Source organism: Vanacampus margaritifer, chromosome 8 (genome assembly GCF_051991255.1).
Source record: "Vanacampus margaritifer isolate UIUO_Vmar chromosome 8, RoL_Vmar_1.0, whole genome shotgun sequence".
Taxonomy (NCBI): Eukaryota; Metazoa; Chordata; class Actinopteri; order Syngnathiformes; family Syngnathidae; genus Vanacampus; species Vanacampus margaritifer.
The window spans coordinates 20,548,140-20,571,943 of NC_135439.1; the positions used below are offsets into that span (position 1 = coordinate 20,548,140).

General features: G+C 38.5%; 1 protein-coding gene across 1 annotated transcript; it reads left to right on the forward strand.

Annotated features, from left to right (window-relative positions):
* The first annotated feature begins 2,675 nt into the window (after window positions 1-2,675).
* mapkapk3 (MAPK activated protein kinase 3) lies at window positions 2,676-23,804 on the forward strand. The gene is made up of 11 exons (XM_077573288.1): window positions 2,676-2,840; window positions 2,915-3,286; window positions 12,232-12,371; window positions 16,042-16,106; window positions 16,763-16,842; window positions 16,926-17,052; window positions 18,601-18,676; window positions 18,756-18,880; window positions 19,528-19,613; window positions 19,708-19,788; window positions 22,579-23,804. Exons 2-11 carry the CDS (start codon window positions 2,993-2,995, stop codon window positions 22,729-22,731), a joined length of 1,227 nt encoding a protein of 408 aa, XP_077429414.1. The 5' UTR covers window positions 2,676-2,840; window positions 2,915-2,992; the 3' UTR covers window positions 22,732-23,804.

Here is a 23,804-nt window from a genome sequence, read left to right on the forward strand (position 1 = left end):
TAAACAATCACAAACTAACGCTACAACATAGTCTCTGTACTATAGTAACTTTATGCTACTTTTTCTTATGGTAAAACTTGATGCCACTTTTCCACATATTTAAATAGTTGTCAAATGTTTAAAAGACATGTCTGTATTTTTATTTTCTTCTGTTCCCATGGCCAGTCGTTTCCATTCACAACATTAGCACATGGCTACCATGACCGAAGTCACTGCCCCTTCGAGAGAGAAGGGCATGGCCTAGGCGTGGCCTGGTGCAGCTATTTACATAAAAGTAACACACCCCTAAAACAGGCTGTTTTGAACGGAGTGTTTTTTGGGCAGATTTAGGGACAGCAAACATATTAGATCCAAAGTCAATTTTGACGAATGCATGTCACAGACATGTCTTTTACGCATTTGCGAACTATTTTAATATGTTGAAAAGTTGAATAATATGAGACATTTAATTAACCCTTACAAAACCAGTTTATTTACATTCTCATTTATTATGTCTTGATCCTATTTTAATTTATTAACTCATTCACTCCCAGCCATTTTTAGTGAAGCAACCCCCTTCGCTCCCGGCTGTTTTACTAGATCTTGACTGATTTTGCAAGGCCCACATAATATTGTGCTCTATTGCTATAAAATCAGAACATACCAAAAGAAAGACTAAAGTCTATTCTTTCATCAGAAAAAAAAAGTATATTTTTATCTGTTTCCGTTTTGCAGCAATTAGCATTAGAATATAACTAAGTTTCATCATTATTCACAAACCTGTTTAACTCATTGACTGTAAATGACGGCCATAGACATCAAAGATCGATTTTAACTGGGCTGGCAGTGAATGAGTTAAAACACTGGGAAAAAGAGTTTGTTGCAACATGGCCCTGTTTGATCTATTATACTCTGCTGCCACCTGTTAGCCGTTTTTTTTTTATATATAATAACTACCATTGGGAGTGCAGGACAAAGTATTAATTGTGATTTAGATTTTTCAACTCATTTCAGTTAAAAATGTGAAAATCGAGTTATGAACTTGCTCACACCATGGAATGAATTCAACTCGTAAGTCAAGGTACGACTGTGTGTATTGACCTTTTGCACGTGACGTCACAACCCTCATGGGAATGCCCCCTACGGGACGCTAGATGGCAAAAGAGCCACTTGCCTGTATTGTAACCATTGAATCTCGTACAGCGTAAAGTCCTTTATCTAATCGATTATCTTATAAAACGGTCATATCTTGCTGTGCGGTCGGTTGGACAGACAGACAAAGTAGTAAACCAAATGTTGCTTTTTGTCACATACATACTAATGAAGATAAGACGTTGATGGATAGCAGCAATCAACAGAAAGGACTGGCAGCCCACAAAGTATTCACAGATTTGCAGCGATCATTTTTTGCGAGGTTAGTAGTTAAATGTTGTAATTAGTAGATAAATGTTCATACATTTTACTAGTAAACGTACACTCTAACAAAGATTGTACCAGAGGTGTCGAATTGCGTATTTCCAATCACACTCCAACTGCACGAACACACATCTTAGTTTTAAAATGCACATTCTTCAAAACTATTAAGTGCGTTTGACTGTTTATTAATGGAGGATTTAGTCTTTGTGCTTGGAGTTTTTCATTCTGGAGCCAGAGTCATATTCGTGAAATTACTGCATAGCTTGCCACTACGATAGTCATTTTTTCCATGCTAGTAAACATAGTAACATAACATCGTCACAGCATTTCAATATAGAACGGACTGTGTAAAAATAAGTCAGTTAGAATGATAAACAAGTTTTACCTTTGCATTACGAGGTATATTGTCCCCCGGTGAGAGCGTAGCATCTCGTCCCAGAGACCCAGCCAGCGACAAGCTTTTAAATCAGCACCGGTATAGGGAGAAGAGACGGCATTGACTACATAATGATATAGGTCGTGCGCTGTGAATTCCGGCAAAGTCGGCGATTTGATTAACTTGATAAAAACAGCAGGCGACAGAAGGTAAGGGGCTGTTTTCAAATTAGCGATCTCCAACTTAAGTAAATATCGCGCTCTGAGTCCCGACTAAATGTGCAACTTCCACTGACAGGCGACCTTCGGTTGAAGTAGTAGATTCCATGGCTCTATGGGCAATAATAACTTAATTTGTAAAATAGCAGTCACTAAGTCGCTCAAGTCACGTCCACTTCCATTCAACAATCATTTCCTTACGCAGTCCGTCATAGGACAGTCACATGACGTCGATGCAAATGATCAATACAGGATTCCCTTGTTTTCCGCAATAAATGAAATCTGCGAAGTAGTTAGCTTTATGTTTTACAATGATTATAAATGTTTTAAGGCTCTAAAACTCCTTACCTCTCAGTTTATACACTTTTCTCATTGAGGCATTTAAAATGTCTCACATTTCTCTCGTTTAAACATTCCGAATGTTCAAACCTTCATAAATTTTATAAAATAGACACATTATTGTAAAAAACAAAACAAATGCATGCAAAATTGTCGAAAAAAATTCTGCAGCGATGTATTATAGCGAGGGAAGACAAGCCTCTCATGCTATGATCAAGTCATTCTTTGTTCAGACTTGAAGTAAGTAAGCATAGGCAGCATTCGACAAGCTCCTGCACCTTTAAAGCAGCCGCTGGGGTCGAGTTGTGAAATGAGATCAGTCAGTGGAAGGAGGGAGGGATGGAGGGTGGTGCCTGTGGGTGTTTCCACTTCCCCACGGCGTGACACTGACTGACCCATGTGAGCTCAAGCTGAGTCCATGACAAGCTTCTCGATCTGGACTCCCTACTGGCACACCTGATGGAATGTTTGGATTCCTTTTGACATTTAACGAATGAGGAAGTCCTGAGAAGGTTTACTATTTTCGATGTTTAAAAAAAAAGAGCCTTTTCCAGGGAATGAGTAGATAACGAAGTTTTTGAATCAGTGTCCAGGACAACCGGGCGCATTTAGCGGACAACCGTGGTGTCATCGCGTCGTTTTGGTAAGTCACCCACGACCGAACATGCTGCAGGATGGCAACGGGAAGAACCCGCCGCGAGCGCCGATCGCCGAAGCCGAGGTCGACTCGCCGTCCGATAACGCTAAACCACAGCCGCCGCCAGCAGCCGCTGCCGCTGCCGCTGCCTCAGCCCCCGAGGACACGCTATTCCCCTTGCCCGGAAACACCAAACTGGACATCAAAAGACACGCAGTGACGGACGATTATAAAATCTCCAGCCAGGTTTTGGGTTTGGGCATTAATGGTAAAGTTCTGGAGTGTTTCAACAAGAAGACTGGACAGAAGTGCGCTCTCAAGGTAACATTCAAGTGCACACCACAAAGAGTACATTTTGTTTTTCAAAAGATTATTACGATTATTTTATTTTTACTTTGCTGTCTGTGCGTTTTTAACAATTCAAACATTTATTTTTATCCTGAAAAGTCAACTATTTGCTGGTGTAATAATAATAATGGAGAAATACTCAAGGAACTATGTTGAACTGAGTTGGTGAGTTTCACTGAGACAAAAATAGCACTTTGTCACCATCTTGTGGCATCTATAAGTAATTTGTGTTAACACAGGTTACAGCTATCTAGTGATGGGTTCAATAAATGTAGCGGCAAGTTATATATATATTTTTAATTGATTTAAAGTTTTTAGAAGTACATAAAAATTAATCATGTTTTCAAATTAATTATTGAGAAGAAAACTTTTTTACTGCTGCAAATCAAGTACATAAGTTTAGTATTCTTTCCGAGAACATGTTGTGTGCACCCCCACTAATCTAAACATGGCATTCTGATTAATACTGTGTTTCTTGAATATTAATAAAGCAAAAATATCCACCTGTTTTTATCCATCTAAGGGGACGGCAATATTGCAACTTGCTGTTGACTGAAAATGATATCACAGTTGCTCAGGTAATGACCACTCATGGTTCACCTGTTTCCTGAGTTTGGTCATGTGACGGTCGCACACTGAGCTGTGATTGGTCATCACCTGAGCCCTGAGCAACTGTGATTTCATTTTCAGTCAACATCAAGTTGCAATATTGCCGTCCCCTTAGATGGATAAACACAGGTCAATTTTTGTTGCTTTATTTATATTCCACAAACACAAATTAATCACAATGCCATGTTTAGAATAGAGGGGCACATGCAACATATGTAAAGACAATTTTTGGGTTGACTTTCACTTTCAGATAATGTTAAGGAATAATTTCATATTACAATTAGTAGGTGGCATGTGTCACTTTGAACGTGTGGGGGGTGAGGGCAAAAAGTGTATTACACTGACCTTAAGCTGGATGTCAATGATATTGTATGCCCAAAAGGCTTCATATAGAGATGCATAATAATTGTCAATCTCAATTTTTTTTCTCCTCTTGAAACAGCTCATATCTTGCTCAGTTGTGCGTGTGTTAATGAAGGGAGTGTAAACAGCACTATCTTTATATTCTTTGTTATACTTTATTGATCCCGCAGAGGAAATTGTGTTCACTTTCGGAGAGACATGTCAAGGTGAGGGGGGCCACACTATCACATTTCATATGGTTTCCCACTCAGAAACAGATATCATATGACAGTGAGAACAAACACAATCTGTCCTGGGACGCTGGCTAACCTCTCGTGTTCATATTTTGAATAATTTCTCCTTGTTGGAAATAATGGAAATCATTCGTTCCAGTGTGAAACTGCTGCAATTGCAGGATTTTTATCTGTATACGTCATGCCTTTAATGATTTTCAGCCATTTTTCACCATCCTTTTTTTTTTTAAGCAATCCAAGATGTATATATGAAAAAATAACAATGGACACGTCAAAACATTTCATCTTTATCAGGTGCAAAACCATGGACCACCACTATTAGTAGTAGTGGCGTATTAACTGTAGTCATATTGTGTATTAATATTACTAACTAATATTAATACACAGTTTTTTATACTGAGCTTTTCTTGGTTTGCATAAAAATATACAACAAAAATAATACAATTTCTATTCATAACGCCCCAGTGAATAAAGATAATTTCATTCAGTTACAGCAACAAATAGCATGAATTGTGATTGCTTGCTCCGCTTCTGCTCTATGTCAACGGCATCTTAGTACAGATCGTTTTAGTTTGGTTTTTGAATGTGATTCTGCAGCTACTCCAGGAATACAAGGCCGCCGGCCACCCACAAATCTTGAAAAACCTTGACTTTTGCTTTATCGTCTTGCTGTTTTTTTGTTTTTTTATATTTATATATGAATACATACAGTGCCATGAAAAACTACAGTTGTGAACACAACTGTACTTACCTTCTGAAATGTTTGCATTTTTTTGCCAAGTTCCCCCAATTTAATGTTTGACACCATCAAACCAATGTAAATATCAGACAAAGATAACACCCTAATGAAAGCTACTTGCACCCTAAACCTAATCACTCATCAACAACTAAAAGCAATGAGTCCTGGCAATGAGTACTTCTCATATCTGTGGAGATATTTTGCCCCAGTCTTTCATGCCGAATTGCATTAATTCAAAAACACAGGAGGGTTTTCAAGCATGAACGTCCTTTTTAAGCTTCCGTAGCATTTCAATCAGATTCAAGTCCAAGTTTTGACTTCGCCAACTGCCTTCATTTCTAAGAGGGATCACAAAGAGATCACAACATTTTACCTCAGGATTTTTTGGTGAAGATCAGACTTGACGATTCCATCAATCATAGCTAGTCATCCGGGTCCTGAAGCAGAGAAGCAGCCCCAGACCATCACACTACCACCACCATGTTTAACTGTTTGCACGGTGTCCTTCTTCTGGAATCCTGTGTGATGTGTAACGAGACACACGCCTTCTAAACAGTTCAACTTTCGTATCGTCAGCCCATAAAATTCAGACCTTTTTGGCAAAAGTAAAAGTGATTGGCTTTTTGTAATTGTGCCATGGCTGATCATCTGACCGCTTTTTGAGATCTTTTGGCTGACTTCATTTTGCCATCCTGGCTCTATTTAAATGAATGGATGAACAAGTTTGGATGTAATAAGCCTTTGATGTCAGTGAGCCCAGAGTTGATTCATGATTTTTCTTTCTCTATTTAAACATTGCATTTTTTTGTGTACTTTGGTTATCTTTTGTCTGATAGCTACTGCTAACTGCTTTGCTTATCTTTATCCTAAGGCTGGAATGATTCCCAAAATCCACAATTCGGTTAATATCACTGTTTTGTGGTCACGGGATTTTATTTCGGTTTAGTATGTGTTGACTGAAGAGAAAAGAAGTTATATATTGTATTGTCAGGCTAAAACTGAAAGAATGAGACAGTCTGACATTTGACATCATTGAATCTGAGCGTGAAAGTAGGTGAGATTCTAGCTTACTAGTTCCCACATGCTTTTCATGTATTTGGCAAAGAAAGTTTTAACAAATGCAACAAAAAATAAATAAATCAAGTCACAAAAATGTAGTGGAATATTTTGTGCATACTGGGCATAAAAAGTATGTAATAAAAAAATGAAAGTAAAAACGTTTCCTAAAGCTCTTTTCTTGTGTGCACCCCAGGGTTAGACATGTCTCTCTACACTTGTGTGGAGTCTTCACGTCCATGCTGGGCTTGGGTTTCACATGTCCATGTATGTGTGACTGCTGCTGCGTGCTCGCTGAGAGTCACATTGCGGGAACGGTCTTATGTGCTCATGCAGCTGAGTTCCTGAAAGCTCGGCCTCTCTATCATTGGAGATTGACACTTTTAGGGTGCATAATTTGGGCCTAGCATGGAGGCATCTGAGATTTAGTATTTTACGGTAATCCGCAGAGATCCAGGTTGCCAAAGCAGGAATGTGGTACAAGAGGAACTGCAGAGACAGAGTTGCGTGAGAGAAACTAAGATGAGAAAACATACAGCATATGATGCTGATGTTGGAAAGAAACAAATAGGATGTTGCTCACACAGTCACACATACCCACTCACACACACATCCTTCCTGGGAAAGAAATTTTTTTAGTGGGATGAGATTATCTTTTGGGCAACATAATGGACTAATAACTGCCAAAAATACAGTAGAAGAATTTAGTGAGTCTGCCTACAAAATGTGAAACATTAAAAACATCAACAACCTTTGTTCTAAATGAAATGCTGACATTATAGAATGCATGATGGATTTATTTTGTATTGGCAGAGAGATTAAAAACCCACTTTTTTAATGACAGTCAATTTGGATTATTATTATTTTTTGCCACAAGGGTGTCCAGGGGAATATTTGGAACTGCTGTACATCAAAAAATACAAATGCAGCCTGAAATTCTAAGGATTTTGTCCATTTTAAGTCAAAGTCTAAATGATTATTCAATTATCTAAATAGTTGTCCATTGATCAATTAATTGTTGGATTTAGATAATTGGGCCAGAGGTGAGCATAAATGTAAAGTGCTTTACAAATAAAATTTCTTCTTCTTCTTCTTCTTCTTATGATAACAATTAAGTCAGATTCATGAACAATCAAGCTCACACAGCTGAACAAATTTGTTTTTAATTTCTACGTCCATCCCTACCAGGGACTAACTGAGGACAAACCCCGAAATTCCCAATGACCATCCCTCCAAACCATTCACACTCAGTTTAACGGTGATAAAAGCAAACAGTTGTCGAATCACAAGAAGTCCTCTTGTCACTTGAATGTTTGTCCTGGCTGTAAAATGACTAATTAAAACCCACTGTTGCCTAGCACACCATAGATTTTTTTTATACAGGCCCTACCTATTATCGGGCTACACAATTTTGTTAATAATTGAGGTAAATAAAAAACCAGAGGACATGATAAGGAGTTTTTAATGTGTAAGTGGGTGAGTGGAATTGACCATCGCATGCGCTGTTTAATTACATAGTCCTCTGGGTGCTAAACGTAATGGATGGGTACAGCTTTAATCCACTTTGTAGCCGAGCTGGATGGTAGCCATTCATTCAATTTAATTCACTTACAGTCATCAGGATTCTATTTACCTGGATTTGTCTGACTGCAAGGAGTCAGGCCTGATGAGCTCCACAACCTTTTATAATATTAGAAGCAGATGTACTTGGCTGTGGGTGCAATAAGATTTAACTGATAAATAAGTGTGGAGTGATTTGAAATTTTGCGCCGGTTTTGTCAAAACGGTTAACAACAACAGGGAATGTAGGTGACGTTAGTCAGGTTGAACACCTAAAAATAGCTAAGAAATGCACTCATCGCAACAAAGGAAATAAACACAAGGCTGAAGCACATGTTAAGCTAAGCTAACGTTGCTAATTTGGTTTCAGGTCATCACATTTACTGGCCATGTGGTTAGTATGATAGCATTAGCGTGTAGCTCGGGTATCATGCAATTACTGTGAGCACATGCTAGCATATTAGCATTAGCGCAATGAATTAATCAAACTGAAACTCACCAGTTTTCAGTTTCTTGGGCTTTTCTTGAGCCAGTAACTTACCTCCTGAGTGGTCTACGTCCTGTCATTTCAAAATTAGAGCTTATATGTTTTTAGCAGGTCACAGTTGGTAGAGCTTGACAGCGCAAGAATTCTGTCAATTGCGTAGAATCGATTAACTGTGTCTTGAAGCACCCGAGGCAAAATAAAATGCACTACATGGCTGTAACCAGCAGAGCTGCTTTAGAACATTTCAACCAGAGAGAAAAATAAGCCAAAAAGTGAAGTTAGAAAACAATTAAGAATTTATCAACCAAGGCAATGTAGTCAATTGCCCATCCGACAGGCGTTTAGTTGTTTGTTTGCATGTTTTACTGCTGGAACATACAATTTGAAAGCAGGTCTTAAAGTTGACCTCAATATAATTTCAATAGGAGACATGCTCATGTTCTAATGGTTAGCCTAGGGACGTGTGATTCTAAAAACAACAATGGCGCGCTACATATAGCCTACTCTAATGAGAGTTATTTTTGTGGTGCGTTGGACAAACTGGCCTGGCATACATATTACAGTTTTTAGGTCTTTTCTTAACGATCCATGTGAAAAGGAAACATCTTGCCAGTGTTGTCGTCATACTGTAAGAATGTCAAACTGCACAGAAAGTCATTTTGTTTTTGGTGTCATGTCAACATATTCTGACCTTTACCTTGTTTATGACGGCCACCATGAGAGACAGTCCCAATTTTCATCAAAGAAATTCCTGCAATTGAGCACAGGAACTCCTCACAAGAATTTATCCTCAGGCAGTTCGCTCTAAGCTGCCACTCCTGTTGAAATAGTTAATCAGTCTCCACTGACACTCATTAAAGCTTAAAGGATTACTCAACAGGAAGTCAGACTCTTGCTCCGCCCCTCACTAAGATTTGAAATTGGCGCTCAAAGGGGGTGTTGCCTGGAGGGCCGTTGGGTTGTGAATAGCGAGAGGGTTGGGCGTGGTCTGGCTGTGATTGACAACAGCAACTCGCTAAGAAGCCGTTTAAGGAGACGTGTACGAGAATGAGCCGGTGGATGGCGGGGGCGACTACGTCATGCGGAACAAGTGACGTAGTATGTATTGTCTCGTGTAATGAGAGGACAAACAGACAAATTTAGTTTATCCCAATGTGTTACCTGAAGATGGCGCCAATCGCACGTTTTTTTGCCACAAATTCAAGCTTTAAACAAACATGCACTAAAATGTCAAAGTAATGACCAGGACATGTGGACAGCATTTGTAGACACCAGTTTATACAGTTAATCAGCAAAAAAATAAAAATAAAAATTTGATTTGGTGTTGAGTTATCCTTTAAATTATTGTTCAGAGATGGCTCCAGCTTGAACTCTGAAGCTTCACAGTGTCATGAGAACAGAATGTTTTTGTTTTATAGACTCATTAACTCTCCTTAGCCTTCAGTAATGGATGCTTTGGCCTCATTCATTTGCTGAATATAAGAACATAAGTATAAAAGCATTTGAAGTTTGGTATGGATTTTAATTACGCATATTGTAAGTCCTCAAGTTACGGCGGAGTCCCGTTCTTACGCTGGCAATGTAACCTGTATTTTCCCCTTTAAAGTCGATATTTACATTAAAATACTTTGTACAGCATTTTTTTTAAAACATATTTGCGCAACCCGGAAGAGCCAGAAACAATATTTCGTTTTTCCGCATGGATGCACAATCATTGCTGACGGACGGCAGAGCGGAGCTTTTTTTTCTTGGCTTTTTTTTCTTCTTCTTCTTCTTTAATTCGTTTAACTTCGAATGTAAAAAAACAACACATATTGGCATAGTACATTGTTAAACATTATATAGAAAAGGTAACAGACAAGCTTAGAAATATCCAAAAACAAGAAGGAAGGAATGAAAGAAAGAAAGAAAGAAAGAAAAAGGGGGGGTAGGGGTTATCAGCGAGGTTAAATTCCTCTACGGCAGAGTGGGGCTACAAACTCCGAATGCCTGCTCAATGGACGTCTGTTGCTGAGGTAACAACAACACAACATTAAATATCTTTAAAATGGCGTGATTACTGTGGGAAATTGATGAAAAAGAAGGTGCTACGGACGAGGCACGGGCGCCGTAAAATCAAAACGAAGTAGGTTGCGTATGAAGTAACTCGAGGACTGCTTGTAATATCACATAGACATCTGTTCTATAAACTACTATTACTGTTCATATTCTGTAAATCAGTGGTTTAAAAACTTTTCACACTAATTACAACCTTAAAAAAAAAAACTTTAGCAACCATCAACATTAATGTGTGTATCAAAATGAGACAGCAATTTTATTGTAAAAAATATATTTGTAATATTATTCTAAATGACGTCAATGCAACATTATGGACAATTTGAGTAACATTTTTTGCTTTTATGTTATTGTTTTTACAGCTAGATTTGTTAAACATCTCAGGACAGAGCACCATACTTTTGTTTGAACCCATCCACTTTTCAAGTGAGCAGCCATATTGGGACGTGTGACTGATGGGTGTTTCTAGTTGCAGTGCTCAGGTGTTGCCTTTTACACTGATTGCTTAAACATTAGATAAGGAAAAAGTTCCCCACGGGGAAAATAAAAGTATATTGTATCGTATAGTATAGATAGTGCTTGTTTCTGGCTTTGGGGCGCACCTATGAAAACTATTTGTATCAACCCACTTTTTATAGTGATGCACACAATGTAAAGCTATGTGGGAGCAATGATATGGGGGGTGGGGCCTCATTACCTTATATATGTGACGCCCGTCACATATATAAGGTAATGAGGCACTGGACATACATTTATTAGTCATACTAGCAAAACACAGACAATTCTATGCTTACAACCGGTCAGTGTGGAAGAAGTTGCACAGGACTCTAATATCAAACAAAATCAAATTGATTCGGGATGAGCTCGCCATCAGGTTTATACAGAACGGACTTTAGGAGCAATAATAATATCCATAGGCCTACAATAACACTGTATATTTTTGTTTTCTATGGCGCTGTGTTTTGGTGCGATGTATAGAACCACTGTGTGAACGGCGGCTTCCAGGGAGACAAGAATGATTCTCCATGATGCCTCACTATCTCTGTCTTTCTTGCCATTTTTAATCTCATGACTACAGTGCAGGGCAGGAAATGAGGCTTGTAAAGCAATGAATGAGCTCGCAACTGCAAAATTGCTCATTTTAGTCACGTTTGGCGGGCGAGGCTGTACTAAGAGAGTCACACACATTTGCAGAAAAGTCACCGGAAAACCCCAACTTCTACTTTCAACTGGCCGTTGTGTGCTGGTGTGACTTCCAGCCATCACTTCCTCATCCACCGTCCACACACTCTGTGAGGAGCTGTTACTGACATGTTCAGTATGGCTGTAGAGTTCTCCCGAAAATGTCCTCCGTGACGTTTAAACTTCTTGAATCAACAAACAAACAGGCTGCTTGTCCTAATAATCAGTGTTTGTGTGTGCATGGGTAAGTGTGTGTCTTTCTCACATGTCAATGAGTCAGTCTTTCCCAGCCGGTGACCAGAGCAGCCTTCTTCTGAACATCAGATCAGTCCTTGGCTGTCATATCCCAAAATACACACTGACTGGACATGTATGCTATGTCAGCTACACCTGCTGCCTGTGAGCATGTGTGTGTACGACATGCAACATTTGTGTATGCGTGTTCATTTGTGTTTATAGGCTATACAATTATTCAGTTTGCTCATATTATGCTTAGTAGCCAGATAATATCCTGTGTCACATTTGTGGTTCTACAGTTTTACTCAAATCTTTTAGGTTTAGTGTCATGTTTGTCCAGAAAACTAGGTTGAATTCTTAATTGTACCTGTTGTCTTTTCCCTTTTGTGTCTTCCAGATCCTCTATGACAGCCCCAAAGCGAGGCGGGAGGTGGAGCTTCATTGGAAGGTGTCTGGCGGGCCACATATTGTGCGAATCCTCAGCCTGTATGAGAACATGCATCATGGGAAGAAGTGCCTGCTCATCATCATGGAGTGGTACTAGCTAGCTAGTGTTAGCTTGCTATCAATCAGTTAAACTTAAAATGATTTAAACCTTATTGCTAATTTTATTTAGGTGCATTGTTTCAGTAATTTGTAATGAACCAACAAAATTGTTAAATACCTTTTTTTCTTTCTTTTTTTTTTTTTACTTTTTTCTTTTCTTTCTTTTTTTACAATTATTTTTTTAAATGACTAAAATCTACAATGTGTGTTTCATAATTAACTTGAATATTGGATCAATGTGTGTGCCTGATGTATTTATAATTGCCAAAGTCTGATATGAAAGGGCTCACATGAAGATTTAGAAACCACACTAAATTTAATATTAAATCATCATCATAAATCATCAATTTATCAACCATTTTTATTTTTCTTATTCTATAAGTGATCCGTAAAAACACCTTATTAAAGCATGAGGGAAATTATTGATGTAATATTTGTATTACATTTTAGTAGTAATCTACGCACATTAACTACGTCAACAACAATATCAAAATGTAAAAGACAGTTGGGTCAAAAATAACCCAAGTAGGGTCAAAATTAAATTAACACAAAAAGTTGGGTCAAATAAATAACCCACAAACAACCCCAAAAATGGGTCGCTTTGTGGGTTATTAACTCTTTGACTGCCATGGACGTTAAAAGACGTCAAGTAAAAACCTACGGAGGGTTAAAAGACGTCATCCAATTTTTATTTTATTTTTTTTTGAAACGGGTGGAGGAAAGCCTTGGCCAGCTGTGGTGAAAGTTTCAAGCAGATCTAGTTAGCCCAATGACTATTTTTGGCCCCTAGATGGCAGCAATGACTCTCTTTTGACAAGATTGGGTAGGCGTCAGTAGAAGACGTGAGGCGGAGCTAGAGGGGACAATGGCTGGGGAAGGGAAGAGAACATGGCGACCGGTTGCAAGCAGCTCACGCTCGAGCAGTTTTTTTCAAAGACGAAAAGCATCGACCAACGCTAAAGAGCACATTGATGACGACGATGATCATCATCGATGATGATGATGGTGACTCCGAGGTTGGAAGCATTGACGCGGCAGTAGAAGACGTGAGGCGGAGCTAGATGGCTGAGGAAGCGAACAATGGCGACCGGTTGCAGGCAGCTCACACTTGGGAATTTTTTTCAAAGACGAAAGGCATCGACCAACGCTAAAGAGCACATTGATGACGACGATGATCATCATCGATGATGATGATGGTGACTCCGAGGTTGACGCCGAAGTTGGAAGCGTTGACGCGGCGGCTATGACGACGTCATAAAGGTTCACGGGCTAGCGAAGCTAACACCGGAAAACGCGGAGCACAACCGAGCACGCTCAGGCGGACGTTCAATCGGACGACGAAGAGTGCCCCGAGTCCAATGCATATTCATCGGAGGAGTGGGTACAGTCTGCTACTTGCTATTCCCTGAAAAAAAAGGCCGTCAAGAAAGTGTAACGTCTGCACGCGAAAGGAGCCATCGCAAGTGAAACTAATCTGTTGTGCAAATCCTGCTGCGTCTCCTTGCACGCATGGGAGCGTTACAAAAAGAAAAACTGTATTTGAAACATCCACATAATTGTAAATAGTACCACAGTTGCACACATTTGTAAATAGTTTGCGAAATTGTTTTGTCAAATTGTTACACTGTTGAATGGAAATAAACGTATTTTGCAACCAAAAAAACACTTTTTCATTGTTGGTGATAGCGTTTTACAGAAGTAAAGCACTATTTAGGTGTTTGTGGCATCATTCATGGACAAAAATAAGTGTACAATTCACTAGAGTGCATGAAATAACATCGTTTCACAAAAAGCTCTTTTTCTCCGCTTTTTGAAACTAACCATTTTCTATTGTTGATTACTGAAGAACGGAATAAGGTAGAAACAAACTTTTTTTTCTGATGAAAGATGAGAGTTCAATCTTTCATTTGGTAGTATGTGTGTTTCCATATTCCAAACACAACATTTTTTGTGGACCTTGAAAGATCAGTCAAAATGCTTAAATCGGCTGGCACTGGCGACATCCCGTTTCTGAAAACGTCTGGCAGTCAAAGAGTTCATTTAATTTGACCCAACCTTTTGGGTTAAATAGCTCAAAAAGTTGGTTTGAATCATTTTTGACACAATTCATTTAGGTTATACAAATTAACCCAAAAAGTTTGGTGACATTAATAACCCACAAACAACCTAAAAAATAATTTGAGTTGCTTTGTGGGTTATTCATTTAATTTGACCCAACTTCTTGGATTAAATAGCTCAAAAAGTTGATTTGAATAATTTTTGACACAATGCATTAAGGTTATACAATTAACCCAAAAAGTTTGGTGGAATGAATAACCCACAACAACAACCTTAAAAAAAAAATGGAGTCGCTTTGTGGGTTATTAATTTAATTTGACCCAACTTTTTGGGTAAATAACTCAAAAAGTTGTGTCAGCTCATTTTGGACCCAATTCAGTTCAACCTAAAAATCTGGGGTCAAATTAATAACCCAACAAATTGACTTTGGGATTATTAATTAATTTGTCCCAACTTTGTATTAAATTAATAACCCATTTACAATAACCCATTTTGGGGGGTTGTCGGTTATTCATTTGTCAAAATTCAATTAACCCAAAACATTTCAATTAAATTGGGTTGACACAATTTGGGTTATTTTTGACTTTCAGTTTGAACAACATTCATGAAGAAATCCTCACTTCACTTTTTTTGCCATGGGGGTGGTCTGCATGCTCTTGGTTGTGCCATGTATTATTTTTGCATTAAGCTTTTTAAGTGGTTAGGAAACACACATACCGTTATGTGGTTTCCTCCCAAAAACTGCTGCTGTCAGCAGTTTCACTTGAGAATGTTAAGATGGAAGGTAACATTTTTTGTTTGAGAATATACGGCCACTATTGTTCATAAAAACGCACTACTGATAACTTCGTAAGGCGATGTTCTATGCCTGCTGTGGTCTTTACTTACAAATAGCCTCACACAAACAAATGTGACCTGAAACGGATCGCTTCACATTATTTGATACAGAGACATTTATTTATTGACTAAATGTACTGGCACAGCAACAGTGTTTGTGAACTACTGTTTGTAGTAACCATTTGTGTGTGCGCACGAACATCAGTGATCTCAGTCTGCTGTAATCTGCTTCCTGTATAAGTAGAGGTCAGCGGAGGACGACATTTAGTTCTGTCAGTCGAACACAAAAGCGCATTTATTATTCTCGCTTCCATTCTGTGTTCACTAACCACACTGAATACACATCCTCATAGGAAAACTCATCACAAAACAGCTTTTTATGTTCAGTTTCACTACTGATCTTAATCCAGTAGAAACTTTTAGGTCAGGCTTTTCAATTTGGAGTTTAACCAAACTTTTATGGCAAAACATGCCTCTAAAATCAAATGTGGGGTTCAAATCCTCATCATGTAGCAAATCTCATGGGCCTCCAACAGCTAAAAGATTGTTTGCTTTGCTTATCTGTTTTTTTTCCCTCATGATGCCACCACAGAAGCGTTGACAATAACAACCATTTTTAATGACAACCAGAGGAGTGAAAATTCAAATTTATCAATATAAGAAAGCTTCTGGATTCTCAATTCAATGTCGGCATACAATTATACACAAGTTCCTTGTGTGTTTTGACATATTTGGCCAATAAATCTTGATTTGTTTGCACCCACAGTATGGAGGGAGGAGAGCTGTTTAGCCGCATTCAGGCCCGAGGAGACCAGGCTTTCACAGAGAAAGGTGAGAACGGATCGCTTTCTGTTAGATCCAGGAAAGCTGCAATGTAAGCCATTGCGGAATGCCATACACTGTCTCCTCAACACCACCTTTTTAAATAGGGTTTTAAATACTGCTGTAGCCACTGCATGAGTGGTTAGCGCAAGTGTGTGTCAAAGTTCTTAGGTGAGGTGCTCAAATGTGTGGCATTTGTGTGTGTGTGTGTGTTTTTTTTTTTTTTTAATATCTGTGCTTACACAGTACTCTAGACAGTATATAGAATGTATGCCGCACCTCAAATATTCTTTAGTAGTTTCTTGCCTCGCCATTGCGAGGCATCAAACAGGATGTTCTCAGAGGGAAGTGGCTACTGAGCTTACGGTGTCACAGGCACTGTATCAGCAGGTTGCACCAGAGACTGGAAATGTCATAGAAAAGCTCAGAAGCTCCCTGGAAATGTATTGTTGATGCATGCATCAAACAGATGTTGTAAATATCGCCAGTCGGCACCTTCTTTGAGGAAGAGCAAGTGCATTCAAAAGTTAAGAGAAGGACAAATTCAATTATCCTGTGTTATAGTGTATTTTAGGTTCATGCAAAAAAAAAAAAACTTTTATTTGTCAAGTCAAGTGGATTGACTTCTGGTTTGAGACGATGTGTTTTAACCTCTTTCATCCCAGAGGCATCTGAGATCATGAGAGACATCGGCACAGCCATTGAGTTCCTGCATAGTATTAACATCGCACACAGAGATATCAAGGTGAGCTCAACAATTTCACAATCAGGTTTGGCTTTCCAAAAAAAAAAAAATTAACTTGGGTCATTTGCTGTGCCCTCCGATAGCCTGAGAATCTACTGTACACCTCAAAGCACAGGAATGGAGTCCTCAAACTAACAGACTTCGGTTTCGCGAAGGAGACCACACAACACAATCCGCTACAGACTCCCTGCTACACGCCGTACTATGTGGGTTAGTTGCTCTTTATTTTACTTCCTGTGGTATAAGATGGACTGACTCTGGAAAGGCTAAAACACAATGGGCTAGTGCAGGTGTCTGCAATCTGCAGCTCTGGAGCCACATGTGGCTCTTAAGTCCCTCTCCTGTAGCGCCCTGTGGATCTCTAAATAAAATTAAAAAAATATCGAAATTCATATTTTTTTTTTACATATGTATTTTTATTTAAAATATTTTTTTAATCATTTCATGATTTAGAATGTAAAAATAAATAATTAAATATTCAAAAATGTCACGTCCACATTTTTAAGTTGCCAGAAAAAGAGAGACAAAAGGTAGATTAAAGTTTTAAAAAGTACCTAAAAATATCCAAAAAGTCCAAAAAAGAAGAGAAAAGCAGAAAATTACCATAAAATGTCCATGAAATTGCAAAAATGTCCACAAAATTGACCCCCCAAAAAAGTCTGAAAATTGATTTAAGGCAACACTAAGGAACTTTCAGTTTATGTTGATTATGTCGGCGCCATATGGACAAAAGCGGTACTGTTATGTCTGAAGCAAGACCACATTTCCTACAAGCGCATTGCGTCGATTTTTAGCTCACGCCAGAAAGTGAAATTGATCCTTGACTGTTCTTTTATCTGGGTAGCTTCCCTTTTCCTTTTTTTCTTTTTGTCTCCTCAGACCAAACTTTTCAGTTGTTTTGCAGCTTTTGCCAGGAATGCAGTAATTAAGCGTTGCCATTCAAATTGACTATTGTCTTTGTAATGAATGGGTAAAGGGTTAACTTGGAAGTGACTTATGTCATAAAGCATTCAGCACATTTGTGTTTTTTTGTGTGACAGTGTTCCTACCATCCTCCTCAAAGTTGCTTAGTGCTAGTAAAAATGACACAGACCCCCTCAGGCCATGGCAACGGTACCATCCAACTAGTTTTAAATCGATGTTTTATCAGAAGAGTTATGAAAATATTTTATTAAGGTTGAAAAGTTCCTTAGAGCTACATTAAGTAAAGGCAGGGGGAAAAATGTTTAAAAGGTAGCCATAAAATGTCCAAAAACAAAAGAAATCCCCCAAATTACCATAAACTGTAAAAAAAAATGTCAGAAAATTGAAAGCAAAAAAAGTCAGAAAAAAATGTTTTAAAAAAATAGCCATAAAACGTCCAACAAAGGAAGAAGAGGGGCAGAAAGTACCATAAATGCCAAAAATGTCAGAAATTTGATAGAAAGGGCAGAAAGTGTGAAAAATTGGAAACTGCTATCATGTTTTGTGTGCAGCTCTAATTAGCTCTTGGGCCCTCAGTACATTAACACTAACACATTGTTTCCTTCATCACAATCTTCAAATGTTTTCCAGACAGATTTTTACTGATTAATTTGGCCTAAAATGGCTCTTTTGACAGGAAAGGTTGCCGACCCCAGAGCTAGTATGTGTGATGACTGAAAGGCATGATTAGAATCAATAAGAGAAGTATCAATTGGGACTTTTAAGTTGATATCACACTTATGTTATATTTGCTTTGTTTTTTTAAATTTCTGTGGTCATGTGGCCATGGATCAGCACCTGAGGTTTTGGGTCCGGAGAAATATGACAAGTCATGTGATATGTGGTCTCTGGGCGTCATCATGTATATCCTGTGAGTATCTCTTGTTTGTCACCCAAGTAACCTTGAAGAAAAAAATGTGAGGATTATCCCCTCTCTCATTCTTCCCCAGGTTGTGCGGCTTCCCCCCGTTTTATTCCAACACGGGTCAAGCCATTTCACCAGGGATGAAGCGACGTATCAGGATGGGTCAATATGAATTTCCCAACCCAGAGTGGGCAGATGTTTCACATGAAGGTGAGTTCATGAACCATTCATAAAACCTCTAGTGGACTGCACCCCTTAGTTGCATGTATTTTAATTCTTCTTCTGAACCAGCGACGTCCAAACGATTAGCTGGTAGCCATTTGCAGCCTGCAATATAGACTTTTAAAAAATTACCTTTTACATGGCGCGCAACACTAATAATAATAATGATGATGATGATTATGATGATCATACTATGCAAACTCAAAAGACAAAATATTGCTCCAGATTGTTTTGGTTCTAAATATCATCACCCTCCTAAAATAATGGCCTTAGTCGTTTTAATTTTCAGAAAACATGTCAATTTTGAACCAAATACTGATTACATTGCATGTATTAATCATTTCAATTCAGTTGTACACATCTGCTCAGAGCAGGGGCGCATTCATCAGGTGGGATGCAGGGGCCAATGGTCACACCAAGTCCTCAAAACTCCCCAATAATTTGCCTTGTAATTTTTAACAAAAATCTGTAAACTAGCAGTTCTTCCAAAATAACTATAAAATTAAATCTATAGTTGCTTCATAGGTTTTATCATGATTAATGAATTAAAGTCTTGTTATTTGTTTTAAAAGGGGGGATTGGTAACAAAAAATGCTTGCAACATCTCATATTGCAATATCCCTTTCCTCTGACAGGCAAAAATGTGATTCACCAGCTGCTGAAGACAGACCCCAATGAGAGAATGCCCATCAGTCAGTTTATGAAACACCCCTGGATCAGTGTAAGTTTATGACACCATACACACATTTGATACAGTTGCTACTATTTCCTGTTAATGTCATGTTTACACATCTGCGTGTGTTTGTGCTCCGCAGCAAGCCATGGTGGTCCCTTCCACTCCACTCCACACCAGCCGAGTGTTGACTGAGGACAGAGAAATGTGGGAAGACGTGAAGGTCTGAAGCACAACAACACTGAACTCCTCTGGTCGTTGTGGTGCATTACAAGCAAAATCATTTGATCAAAGAACAATAATTAAACGACTTGATATTGTCAAAAAGTTAAAGTGAAATTAAAAGTATTTACAAAAGACTCAAGTAAGAATCAAATTATAAAAATAAACCGCAATTAAACCTAAATCTGAACATGATCCACTTAAACATAAGGATGCAAGGACTGTATTAGAAAGATATTCAACTTATTGTAAAGAAAGTATGTGAACCAAAATTTACAGAACAATGCAACATTCTGTCTGTGCAATGGTACACATGGTATGATAACTTTAAACCAGTATTAGTTTCCTAATGTTCCGACTTTGTTCTTGTATCATTCTCTTCAGTGTAGACCCAACGCTGAATAAATCCAGTGAAGGGCCATGCATTTGGTTCCTGGGTCTTCAGTTTGCACTACTCAACTTAAATTACCTCCTCTTAATAGCACCACTCATCAGGCTTACAATGATAGAAACCCTCTACTATATAACAATGAATGTCATGTACACATCTAATATGTTTTACATGTAACAAATATTAGAATTTAAGTTTTACTTTACATGTAGGTTAGTGTGCCTGATGGTATTTGTTACAGTAAAAATAGATCAAACTCATGTGATCCCGATTGTGTACACTAGGGGGAGCAATGACTGAAGGGTGCCCAACTACTGTAAATACTGTACTGGTTCAGTTAAATACAAAAGTGTACTGTAAAACAACAAACACACACACACATTTGTCACTGTAGCTTTACTTCTCCAGCACGTAACGTTAGGAAATTGCCTATCAGGCATTTTGAATGGGTGCAATTGTGCATGAGTAAGTCATAATCCATAAATACAATACATAGCAGCCATCCTTCCCCAACAGCTCGCGTCTGACGTAACAGGAGCATAAAACACAATTATCTTCAATGATAGACACACAATAGCGTATCGTTCTGCAATGGTGCTATGCAGGTTGCATAAATATTTCCTTTCTCAACTACTTCTCCAAAAATGTTCAGGCTAAACTCTTACTTCATCCTGCATTCAAGAGTGAATGATGACAGACCAGTACAGTTGAGACTATGTATGAATGAACTCATTGAATTCATAAGGTTGTTTTGGCATCTTTTAGCTCAGTGTTTCACTTTTAAGGTCTGTGAATTAATTGTCTTTATTAATAACTTGTTATCCTTTCACTGGTGTATGAATGTGTGTGAGAATGGGTGAATGTGAGGCTTTGTAAAGCGATTTGAGCACCATGGTGTAGATAAAGCGCTATATAAGTAGAGGCCATTTATGTTTGTTTGTTGATGTGTCTGTCACTTTTCCACAGTACTGAATCTCTGATGCTCAAAGTAGTATGTTGTATGTGCAGTTCTGTTATTACTGCTGAACATGCACTCAACAAATTCTCAAGAAACTGGAAAATGCAAAAATAAGCGGTGCATTAACATGGAAAGCTTCCAGGGCATGGGGTGGCAAACATACGGCCCGTGGGCTGGACCAGGCACACAAAGGGGTTTAGTCCGGCCCGCCAGATGATCTTGTAAAGTAAAAAAAAAAAAAAAAAGAGTAATGTCAGCCCAATTTAATCAGATGGCCAAAATCAAAACATACACATTTGTAATTTCACAAGCAAACCTCAGATGAGCAATGCAACTTGTAAATGAATTTACCTCAAGTCATTACACACCAGCTAAAGTTAGTTTGTTGAAAAATAAAAACATAGACCTACATAAATCAAACATGCTGAATAAGGCACACATGCTATTGGTAACACAAAAACATATGACATGGATTAACGTCCTATAACTTAACTTAAACCGATAACACAACGCATTCTGGGAACAGCATACAGTATATGCAAAACGGGTAGATATAACACGCCCGGAACTCATACGGGCGAAGTGTTGCCGCGTTCCATTTGTGTTTTGTTTTTTTAACAATATATTTACAATTGAACCCCGCTATTTAGGCCTGGCCTGCAAATAGAGAAAATCTATGTGTAGCTGACACCAATTGTTTTTAAGTTATATACCATGATTTTACCGGTCCAGCCCACTTGGTAATATATTTTACTCCATGCGGCCCCTGAGCTAATATGAGTTTCACACCCCTGTTCTAGGGATAGGACAAGTACGTAAATTGCTGATACTGCCAGTTACATTTACTACATAACAAGCTATAGTGTGTTGCCTTTATGTAGTGCACAAACCCTCCTATGAAGAAATAATCAGACCAAAAAATTTACACAAAGTTAGTCAGAGTGGAAGTTGTTCATTCACTCACAAGCTGTTGCCAATATCAGACATGTAGCGTTTTTGTCAATATATAAATACCATCTAAAGTTTAAAAAAAATAATCAATACACTTTCATATTTAGTCATATCCAGTTTAAAAATGTTATGAACCAGTTAAAAAAAAATAAAGGCAAAAAACAAAAATGAAATTGCTGAAAGAGCCTTAAGCTGCATTTGCCATTTGTTTTGTATTCAAACTTAATGTGAAACTAAGTCAGGGAAGCAAGAACCTAGCATCCACAGCCACCAAATGCTCTTACATAGCATGTAGCTTCCACTTAAGCGGATGACAGACATACCTATTTTTAATATGTTTTTAAACTTTGGGAAAATAAAAGTAACAATACAAGAAGCTAAGCTAACTGTTAGCGTTTCACTTTCATGCCCCTTTTTGTCATTTCATTTGTGGTTCTCCTGAATGAGAGTGCGCCAATGAGTAAACAGAGTCTGCGTCTGATGTGTGACAGGAGGAGATGAACAGCGCCTTGGCAACCATGCGTGTCGACTACGACCAGGTGAAGATCAAGGACCTGGACACGTCCAACAACCCCCTCCTCAAGAGACGCAAGAGAGCTGCTGCAGGGGCAAAGGGCGGCGCCACAGTCTGCCAAAGTCAGTGAGGGTGCCGCCTCACTCACACAATGAAGGGCAAAGACTTCTTTGGCACCGTTTCTAATTGATACATGAAGAGATTTGGATGAAGAGACACAGCAGGACATAAATAGGCCTGACTGTACCTTTTTTGCCAATATATTTTAAAAATATTTTTATGATGTTTTTAGATACTGTGCCTTTGTGTGAGTGTCAATGTGCAAGTATGACTACTGTATGTTTTCAATTTGAGGTCTCATTTTCGACCATGCACTAATCAGTGAGCATTACTCACATGGTTGACAGGTGAAGCGCCAAAGTTTAAAGACCCAGTGAGGAATTGTCAGTTGCAACATGCAAGAACAGAGAGAATCTGCAAACTCAACATTGTAAGGCAGGAGTCAAGATTCAAAGCTGGAACTTCCGAATGTTGAGGCAGACGTTCTAACCACTTTTCTTTGCCCGTTCCCTCCCCCACCCCTTTTCCACATGCGAAAGTTTTGAGTCCTGTTGCGATATCTTTTTATGGGTTGGCTGTATGTGCTGATGTGTTTTTTTTCCAGTTTCATACTGTGCCCCATTTTAAGAAGCAGAGCTTGATGCTTGTTTGTTTTCCCTTCCCAATTCCTTATTTTTCTTTTTCATCTAAGAAACTCTGGGCACTAAAAGATGACCTGCCGGGCTTACCGTTCTGTCTCCTTATGTTGGTCATTGTTGTCATTATTCTTGGACATGGTGTGACTGGGGTAATTGCCCTTTTAGGGGTCAATAAAGTCATCTGAATCTAATCTAATTGTACTGCACCCTATACCATTGATTACATTTACTTTATTTTAGTATTACAGTGGTTATCATTTCTTTATACTTGTATGGCATTTAAGAATAAATGCTAATTAATAAAAAATGTTGCCTGTACTGTTATTGAAGGTCTTATAATGCCGTTTTGATTCTGAAGTAAAATGAATTCACTACATCTAACTGCAACTGCAGCATCACAGCAGATTGTGTTTGACCTTGGAAGATCCACTGTTCTATATTATCAAAACAATTTTGTCTGCATTCAGCTGCATTTGTCACAGTTTAAATTAAAGTCTGACCCGTG